The sequence below is a fragment of the Quercus suber genome, unplaced genomic scaffold (genome assembly GCF_002906115.3).
Source record: "Quercus suber isolate HL8 unplaced genomic scaffold, Cork oak 2.0 scaffold_1057, whole genome shotgun sequence".
Taxonomy (NCBI): Eukaryota; Viridiplantae; Streptophyta; class Magnoliopsida; order Fagales; family Fagaceae; genus Quercus; species Quercus suber.
In genome coordinates this window covers 104,064-114,514 of record NW_027070465.1, presented here as the reverse complement: position 1 = coordinate 114,514, position 10,451 = coordinate 104,064, and the positions used below count along the sequence as shown (strand labels likewise).

The window sequence follows — 10,451 nt, the reverse complement described above, 5'->3', positions numbered from 1 at the left end:
CTGAGGCCTCCGGGTAGAAATTAATCCAATCCTGGTTTGCAAAAGCTCTGTCAAGCCGTTCTTGGATGAAGTGACCAGTGTCCTGTTTATTAACCCAGGTGTATTTCGGACCGTGGAACCCAAGATCAATCAAACTACAAGCATCAAGACTATCCTTAAAAATCTGGGCTCTTCTCATATTAATAGGATTACCACCAGACTTATCTGCACTAGCTAAAATCTCATTAAAATCCCCAAGCACAGTCCAAGCTAAATTGTGCAGCCCAGCCACCTTAACTAAGTTATCCCAAAGTAATCTCCGTTCAGCAAAACGAGGGCTAGCATAGATACAAGAAAGAATCCAAGACAGGTTCGAGGAAAGTACCTTGACAATAACATGGATTTCCTGCTCAGTTTTCGCCAGTTGAGTGACTTCCACCATATCAGAATTCCAGAGGAGCCAGAGACCTCCAGCATATCCGATAGTGTCGGTGTGGATGGCCCCGTCGAAAGGGAGCCTATCCGTGATGTCCTTTGCCCTCATTCCACCAATGCGGGTTTCCGTCACAATAACCATGGAAGGATTATGCTTAGACATCAGACTATCCAGAGTGTTACGAAACCGGGGATTAAGAGCCCCTCTACAATTCCAACAAATAATATTCATTGACATAGGATGGGTAATGTGCGGATCCCTACTGACCTGAAATCGATTCCTTGCTTTGTTCAGCAAGTTCCAACTCAGCTCCCTCAGCATGGACTTCGAAACCTCCATATTCTTCCAAGTGCATACCGCATGCTCCAGAATCCCCAATTGATGTTCCCTCGAATTGATCAACAGGTTTATCTGCGGGTAGCTCCCACATATCTGAATTAACTTTATTGCTTCCAAAGACCCCATTAAACTTGTTACTGCTAGTTCGTCCACCATGATTTTCCTTGTTAGAACCTCCTCCAAGATGTTTGATATGGGCAAAAGACGTTCCAGAGAATTTGGCGACAGTGCTCTCCACCCCATTATCTTCCCTTCGGCCATAGTTGGGATGTCCGATGGAAATCTCCACCAGGGGTAGTCCCAATCCAGCCACGCCGGGTCGGTCAACGGGAGGTACCCCAGACGTTGGCTCACAGGGGTGAGGGGAAAGATATGGTTCCATGCTTGAAGTTGTTCCTGGTCGAACCACCCCCAAATCATAGTGGGAGATGCTTGGATCTGCTGCATGAGAGCTCGTGACAACGGCATGGTTTTCCCGTGCAAGCTTATTGCCCACTGCCTTAGTGTGCTGTCTGCCATGATTTGCAGAGGAACTGCCAGGCTTAGATTTAGACTTGCTTAAAATTTTTGGAGTATGCGTGGGAGCTTCAAACCTGGGTGAGGGGACTTTAGGTAATGAATTAATACCCAAAGTGTCATTAACCTTCAGTCCCGAATCTCTGTGATTTACCTTGGGCAGTGTAGAGTGGGCTGTCACAGTAGCCGTTGAGTCAAAGTTAGTGGAGCAGGTGGGTTCGGTCAGGCTTGTATTGTCAAAACGCCTGCTTTTACGTTTCCCATCAGGAGATATAGCAGGAGGCTTAGTAGGTGGCTTGGCTTCTTGGGTAAGCCTTCTCAACCGGCCCAAATCTTTGGCATTAAATGCAGGGATTTGGTCCGGATTTGACTTGAGAGGGAGAGGGCGGCCAGCCCGATTTTTTGCTGCATGTTTCTTGCGCACCACAAGCATCCAAGGGCCATAATCTCCCCTCTCATTGCTTGCATCTGCTCCCTCGGGATTGGTGTTGACTTCCACCTCATCATCTATCCCTCCTTGGTCACTCACGCCGGAAGTCTCCATTTCCACCACCGTTTCCTTGACAGCCTCCTTCACGGTGTACGGGCACTGAAATTTACGGTGACCCATTCTGCCACAAGAAAAACAGAGAGCACCAATGCCCTCATAAAGAATGGCTTGTTTGAATTTTCCAATAAAAACACTTCTCGGCAGGGGCGTATCCAAATCAACCTGTACACACAATCGGGCATACCGACCCCTTGTACCCGCAGCGGTGTTGGCGTCAATCCGGAGCACCGGCCCAATCGCCCTTCCGATATCCTGAAGGACCTCCAGTTCGTAGAACTCAATAGGAAGACTAGGAAGACGAGCCCAAACAGCGACCTTGGAGCAAGTTGCCTCTAAAGGTTTAAAATGAGGTTCCCATGCACGGATAGTGAGGTAGTGTTCCCCTACGAACCAGGGTCCTCCTTTAAGAACTCTCTCAAAATCCTCCACCAAACCAAACTTAATTAAGTAGAAGTCATTTTCCAGGTCGATACAGTCCAGTCTTCCAGCTGGTTTCCAGAGTTGCATGATCCTGGAATGCAGGAAGTGGAACCCCACTGTTCTCCCAAACACCTTAACAATGAGAGAGTGATTCCATTTAGCCCGGATATTAATCTTGGTCTTTTTGGACAGCTTGATGGCAACTGAACCCTCAGGAGGGTCATCCATCTCTTCATCGGAGAAGAGCTCCTCAACTTCATCAGTCAGAAAATTAAATGCCTGGGCATAATCACCAGATATGTCACCAACGAGTTTGGCCTTATAGGACAGAGCACCAGTACCCCCTCCACCCCCATCGCAGCCCCCCTGCGATACACCGAGATGTTGGTCCTCCTTCACTTTTTTGGTGCTGCGTTGTAGTTCCGCATCTTCTTCACCGGTTCGTTCACGGGGTGTAGGTTCGCACTCCATTCTCCGTAGTAAATGGCTAAGTCCGACTATCTTGGGATGCTCTTGTTATTGTATTCTTTGGTTAATTATTATATGTATATATATATATATATATATTTAAATTGATTAAGTGATTAAATTGTCATTGACCAATTCAATTCAAAGCATGTGACACGGAGTGGAGTGGAGGATGGAATTTACTATAATTTATTATTTTGACGATTCCATCTTCTCCCGTCCTTTTTTCCCTTAATTTTCCTTCACAACTTAAAAAATCATTGACAATTCCATCAGTGTTGGGTTTAGAATAATTGGTAGTTCATTGTGATATATTTGGGATACTATAACAAATAGTCTTGAGTTGGGACCTAGACATCACGTTGTCTTTGTTTTCCTTGGTTAATAACTACTAAAATATTGAATAAGTAAATCAAATTCACCATTTTGCATGAATTTAAGATATTTTGGATTTCCTATTAATTAACTTAGACTTTTAGGATAGTGACAATTAATTGATCAATAATATAGAATGACAATGCTAATGGACTTACACGAGAGACGAAAAGAGCAACAAAACACAGATATTAGTCAGAGAAATTAAGGAAGATGCCTAATCGTCTAGCCCAACATCTCCACCTACAGTACACTGCCTTAGGATATGAGCTATGTCACTAATACATAGTTTTGTCGCAATTTATTAAGGTGATAATTTGTATTTTATTTAACATCACTTTCATATGAGACTTTTATTAACACAAATTTATCCACCATATGTTTTATGTAAGTTCTAACTATTTATAATGTACTGTTTCTTCATAGTAAATTTTCTAAGAGCATTAGCATTGAAAAATTTTAATTCTACTCTATTTTACCATTCCAAAAAGCCACTTTATCATTATACCATACCATTTTACAGTACATTTAGCATCCCAAAACTCTATTTTTATTAAAATATTATTTTTTAATCTTTCTTTATTATTTCTTTCCAACCATTACTTTTTTTCAGACTTTGGCATGATTCGATTTTCCTGGGCTTTTCAACAGTATTTTTTTTCCTTCACTTTCTCCCTCAACCTCTAGCACCAGTTCAACACACAAAGACCCAAGATACACCAATTAATCTATCCAAACCCATCACCACACATATAGAGACACACACACACAAACACAAACCATCAACAAAGCCACACACACAAACACAAACCATCAAACCATCAACAGAGCCACACACACACAAACCATCAAACCAGTTGGAGCCAACAACGGCCACCACACCCACCACCCAAGCCATCGATCAGCAAACCCAAGCCACCGATCAGAAACCCACGCCGCTGATTTGAAACCCAGCCAATTTGAAACCCACTGGAGTAAACCCATTCAAAAAAAATCATCACCGGAGCCACCATCAGAGCTACCGATGATCAAACCAACCGATCCACCCACCGATCAACAGATCGACCGTTTCAAACCCACCATTAACCGATCCCAGCCCACCGATCCAAACCCAACTTGCCGATCCACAATGAGAGATGAGAGAGAGGCTGTGTGAAGCTTCAGCGATGGAGATGGGTGAGGGTGAATCGGTTGAAATGGGTGAGGGTGAATGGGTGATGGTGAATCGGGTGAGAAATTTTGGAGATAGAGATGGGTGAGAAATTTCGGAGATGGCAATGAAGCTTCAGAGATGAGAGAGCAAATGGAGAAACAGAGACGGAAGAGAGAGAAGAGAACAAAAATAATGTGTTGATGAGAGAGAAGTTTCAGGTGAAAACATCATAAAATATATATATATTTTTTAATTTTTACAATACTGCTACAGTGCAATTCTATGTTTAGAATTGCACTGTAGCAGTATTGCAAAAAAAATTTGCAATACTGCTGTTTACAATTCTATGATGCAATAGTTTTTGGGGCTACAAATGCCAAATTCTCCAATGCTAATCAAGAGAGTCGATTCCGTACCATATCGGCTAGTATATACCGTACCAGCAAGCATACCGGTACATATAACCTCCTGTTTTGTACTGGCCAATTTCGGGCAATATCGGCCTGTACCGGGCGTACCGGCCGGTATAGAAAAAAGTTATTTATTTATTTACTTTTAAAGTTTTGCAATTTTTGAATTTTTGTTAGGGCAGAATGGTAACTTATTTGCATTAACTTATTAGTATTATTTGTTTTCTTAGTATGCAATTGTAACTTTTAAGCTTTCTATTTTTTATATTGTGTTTTTTTTTTTTCTTTTAATTGATACTAAAGTCTAAAATCATGAATAATTAGTTCTAAATTGAGGAAATGTTTTATGGTAAACTTTTATATTTATTATAATACACACACACACACACACACATACATACATACATACATACATACATACATATATATATATATATATTTATAAATATAAAAAATAGCAGTAAACCCGAAACGGTACACCGATATTGACCGGTATTCGAAATATATCGTACCGTTGGCTAAACCGGTACAGCCACCGGTACGGTATTGACTCCCTTGATGCTAATGCTCTAAGTAATTGTCTTTGTATACTTAGAGTGAATTTTCCTTTAATTAAATAGTTACTATGTCAGTTTTTTACATCGTAACCAAATCATGTGTTATTGCTTTTTATATTTTCTTACTTCATGATTTGGTACACGCTGAAATATAGTAGTAGAATACGTAAACATTTTGAGAAAAGTTGATAATTAACTAATAATTTCATTTGATATTTAATGAATGGGACTAATCCATGGTTTCTCACTAATTAACAGCTAATGAGGCGTACGACCTTGTTTCAACAAAAGACAATTCAGGCAAGTTGCAAGTCAACTTACAGTACACATAAAAGAAGATATGAAAAATTCTTAAAATATGAGTATCCTCATTTTCTTCGACTTGTTTAACTCATTCTAGACTAGTAATTAAAGTCTTCTCAATCAATTTTTATTTTTTTATGTTAGCTTCTTAGCATGATTGCAATAACATTTAGAAAAGTCTCAATTTGTAACCAAATATTTCAACTTTGTCTCCGCTGCTGCAGCTTCAAATTCAGTGTTTCAACGAGTCATAGGCAAGGTCGTGTGGCTGCTAAAATTTTCTGATCTTAAATTTCAACTTTATCTCCCACTCACTACTCACAGTTACATTACATATAAAGATTAAAATGTGGAAAGAGTCAAATGTCAAAATCTTCATCCGCCCACCGCCTTCTACCATCTCTTTTCCCTCCATTTAGTACCGTTTTCACACCCGGATTTTACCTTTTTTTTTTTTTTTTTTTTTTTTGGGGGGTTTTGAAATCGCAACTTAATTCGTCTCCATTTAGTACCGTTTTCACACCCGGATTTTACCTTTTTTTTTTTTTTTTTTTTTTTTGGGGGGTTTTGAAATCGCAACTTAATTCGTGCTACGTACGAAGTGCACCGCTCCTAACTTTTTGTTTGCTGGTTTCTGATGACGGTTGTATTAATTTATTCCATGTGAGAGAACAATCAAAATAGATGGTTGAAAACCAATAGCCAGATAACTCGATTGGCACTCTAGATGTTTCTAATTAATGGAAATATTCAGAGTTCAAATACATTCTACCCCTTTTAATTATCATATTGTATAATAATAATAAATAAATAAAAAAGGAAAATGATCGAGCCAACTAGAGTGAGACAACTATCAAAACTGACGGTCAAACTGGCCAAGTTTTGAATTGTTTACACTCAAATTATTGGGTTATGTGGAGCTAAATTTGTATTTGATCTAGATTATGACCAAATTTAATATAAAAATATTACAATTTTTAATGAGAGATTTTCTTATTAGGGTTTAATGTATTGTTTTAGAGACGAAAAATATACTGTCATATTTTGTATAATTTTCCTAAAAATAGTGAAATCACTACAACCCACTGGACGTAGGCAAATTGTCAGACCATGTAATTCATTATGTTGTATGATTGCCTTTGTGTGTGTTATTTTATAGTTTGTTTCTCACCTCTCACAAATTTGAGAATTCGTGTAAGTTCCCAACACAAATATACCTCTAATTTATTATCATACATGTCAATCATGAAGTCCTATACTTTCCTTGTGTCCACTAATGAAAAAATATTATATTTATTTGAATGTGAGAATATTAATATTTAATTATTATGTATTTTACTAAATGGTTAGCATCTCTCTAAATGTATTAATACTATTGAATTTGTATTTTTATGGAAATTATTTATGGTTTAGGAGTTGTGCCTTTACATGTGAATATGTTGTTTCTGAATTTATTTTAAAAATGGTCATGAATTAGATTAAAATTATCTCCACTTAAAGGATAAATAAACACAATAATTTTTTATACTTTATTATTTTCTAGTAGCCTTACAAAAGTTGTGGAAATACATTTGAAAGTTATTTAAACATTTGTAGATATATTTTTGTAGTAAATTTTATGATTTTTACGAATTTTATACCTTTATTTTTAATTAATTATTTAATTATGACATTTTCATGATTCGATCTCTAATCAAATTTTAATTCAAAGAAAGATGCATCTCATTTAAATCCTTCAATTTACTCCAATTGTTAGTCAGATATAAGAGTCGTAACATGTTTTTGATATATGTGATTTACGTAAGGTATTAAAACTATTGGATTTCTTTTATTTTTTATTTTTGAAAATATCACCTACATCACATTTGACTAAAATTTTTAAAAATAAAAAGATTTAAATGGAAAAGAAGCTATAACGTTTAAGAAAACAAACAAGTTTTCAATTAAGATATGAAAGTACAGATTTTGATTGTTTTCATCAAGAAAAAAAAAAAGAAAAAAAATTCTTTGCAAGATTCTATGTATAAATTAAATGAATCTAATGGTACATTTAGATTTTCAAATGAGAAAATGTTTGTGGCTCCAAAACTGTTTGGAGCTATCTTTTTCCAATCTCTATTAAAACAGTTTAACTTGCCGCATCAAGAATTTGAATTACAACCAATTTTATACGATCCTAAATTGTTATAATTGAGATGACAATGTATTTCAAGGATTTCGGTAGTTAGTGCTTCCAATAGGGAACCCGTTGAATCGTTAATATCGTGCAAATTATATAGCTGCGTACCTTTTTACCCATCACGTTTAAGGTTTTCTTAAAGCTCTAAATCAACTATATATATAGTATATACAATAAAGGCTTCTAGAGAACTTTACACAAAAAAGCAATGTGGAACAAGTGTTTAACACTATCGTCAACACGGATTTTTTACTTTTCACAATTTCCATTATATTCTACCCTATACTCGTGCCAGAATGGAGCCAAAAAGATATATGATCACAGTTATCTCCTCTTATTCGTGTCCATTGGATCCATAACCCATCTTTGATGTATAATTTTAAATTATAAAAATTTGAACTTAATTTAAACATTTAATTGATAATATAGTTATAAGCATAAAAAAATACATGAAATTGTGGATTTGTTTAAATCAGCTTTCAATAAAAATATATTGAATTGTGTAATATTGTTTAAAGTTATACTTGATGCATGTAACTTGCCCTTAATTATCCCATAATTAATATATATATATATATATATATTTCCTTAGTACTCCTCCATTAGTGATTTTATTCTCCAATCAGATCAAACGAAAAGGATGTGAATAATTACGTGCAAGCAAAAGCCAAATACCCAATAACCCGAATGATAATGGGAGGAGCACTATCAAAATTTATAAATTTTGTGGAAGATATATGGACCTTTTTGCTTGAAAGACAGAGAGAATAGCACGAGAATGTTAATTTAAATAACATTGCTTTAGTATCTTTGGTGCTCTTTTTCTTCTTTGGTATATATGTTGGTAATGGTACAAATAAAAGTAGTAGTCATATTAGCAACGTTAGCATTAATGCTACCTTTGTCTCTCAAATACATACATACATATTTGTTTGAATACCTTAATGCGTCACGTAAAGGAATTCTATTATTAATTTTCAGATCTCATCACAAAGCTGTTGTTGCAAAAACGACAAATTCTCTTCATTCCACAAACTATCCAATGTGTCCCCACCACCAAACCCATGCTCAAAAGCTTGCTGGATATCCACTCCCTGTGGGCAAAAACCTGACCCATTTGTTGATTCGTTCGGGTAATTACTGCCCGAGAAATCGTAACATTCGGTTAGGTCTGAGATTTGAGCCTCGGATGAATCCGATGGAGTACCCGATACAGCGGGCACGAAATACGGGTCAATTGGGTCGGACCCAGATGCATGGACTTGACTTGGGTCGAGGGTGACCCTGCCACAGTCAGTAGTAGTGCTATATTCCATGGTGGGTTGATCCAAGTGGGATTCGGATGTGGCCCGGATCCGCTCCATCAAGCGAGGAATCCATACGTAACGCATGGCGTCTCTAAATTGTTTGCTATTGACGTCACATTTGAGTTGCTTAGCTTGCTTTTGTACCCTTGTTCTCCAATAGTTCTTGATCTCATTGTCTGTCCTACCAGGCAGGTATTGCGCTATCTTGGACCACCTGTTTAATTATAATGTTTCAGAAACCAATAACCCAACTAAATTAATCAGATTTTAAATACATATACATAAACCAAACAATATGATAATCTAAGGAGAAAAAAAGTACCTATTGCCCCACTGAGAATGGAGCTCAAGAATCAATAGCTGCTCTTTCAGAGTGATATTTCCACGTCTAACATCAGGCCTCAAATAGTTTAACCATCTTAATCTGCAGCTTTTGCCAGTTCGCTTCAAACCTGAATTATTAATTTGGAGAAACAAATACAGTGATTACAAGTTAAAACTGGAAATTTTAGTTGTGTTCTAATTGTGAAAAGTGTAAACTCAAAACAAAGTACTGTACTTAATTTGCTATTTTACCCCAAAAGGAAAGTTACTGATAGCTAGCTATTTTTGTTGTGTTTGCCATATCCGTACAGTTCATCAAACTCAAGACATAACCAAGAATATGTGTTCATGTATGAGTAACAACAGGTTTATGTGTATATATATATATATATCTTGACGCAAAAGGAAAATTGTTGTGAGTTTTGTGTTTAATTAATACCTGCACAGCGAGCAACAGAGTTCCAGCGACCTTCACCATGGAGGGTGATATGATTCATGAGCAAGGTGTCCTCTTCAGCTGTCCATGGACCTCTTCTAATGTCCATATCCTCTTCTCCTACAACAAGTTTTGCAGACCCACAAGCTCTCACGTGAAAATCCATTGATTACTCACTGAACTTAATTTATTAAGACTCTGTGTTGTGTATTTGTTTGAGTCTGTTAGAGAGAGAGAGAGAGAGAGAGCTCTTGCGGGTTTGGAAATGGATTAGTCAGAAGAGAATAAAGAAGAAGATGGGTTTTTCGTTGGATTAAATTTAGGGATAAGAAGGGATTATATATAGAGATAAGATGGGATTTGGAAAGCCATATTTTATATATCAAATGAAAATAAAAGAAAGACCATATCACTTGGAATATTTAAAAACACTTATTAATAAAGAAGGAAAAAGTGGTACACATACGTGATAGCACACGCCAAAAATTAAGAATAAATATACTAATTACTTTTATAATAGTTAAGCATTGAGCATAGGTTTGACAGACCCTTAGAATTTTTTTCATTTGTCCCTCACACACGCGCAGAAACTAGTGCGACTTTGTGTGCTTACTAGAATTTGGAGTGTTTTTTTTTTTTTAATGGCCGTGTTAATGAGTGTTCTTAAAATATTTGTTAACATAACATTTTAAGAAAATT

At 36.6% G+C, this 10,451-nt stretch overlaps 1 protein-coding gene across 1 annotated transcript; it reads right to left on the bottom strand.

Moving 5' to 3' along the window:
* Positions 1-8,466: 8,466 nt before the first annotated feature.
* On the bottom strand, positions 8,467-10,121 carry LOC112028687 (transcription factor MYB108). Its single transcript, XM_024061371.2, has 3 exons — positions 9,756-10,121; positions 9,315-9,444; positions 8,467-9,206 (listed from the first exon to the last, which is right to left on the bottom strand). The coding sequence occupies exons 1-3, from the start codon at positions 9,916-9,918 to the stop codon at positions 8,663-8,665; spliced, it is 837 nt and encodes a 278-aa protein (XP_023917139.1). The 5' UTR covers positions 9,919-10,121; the 3' UTR covers positions 8,467-8,662.
* Between the last annotated feature and the right edge of the window lie 330 nt (positions 10,122-10,451).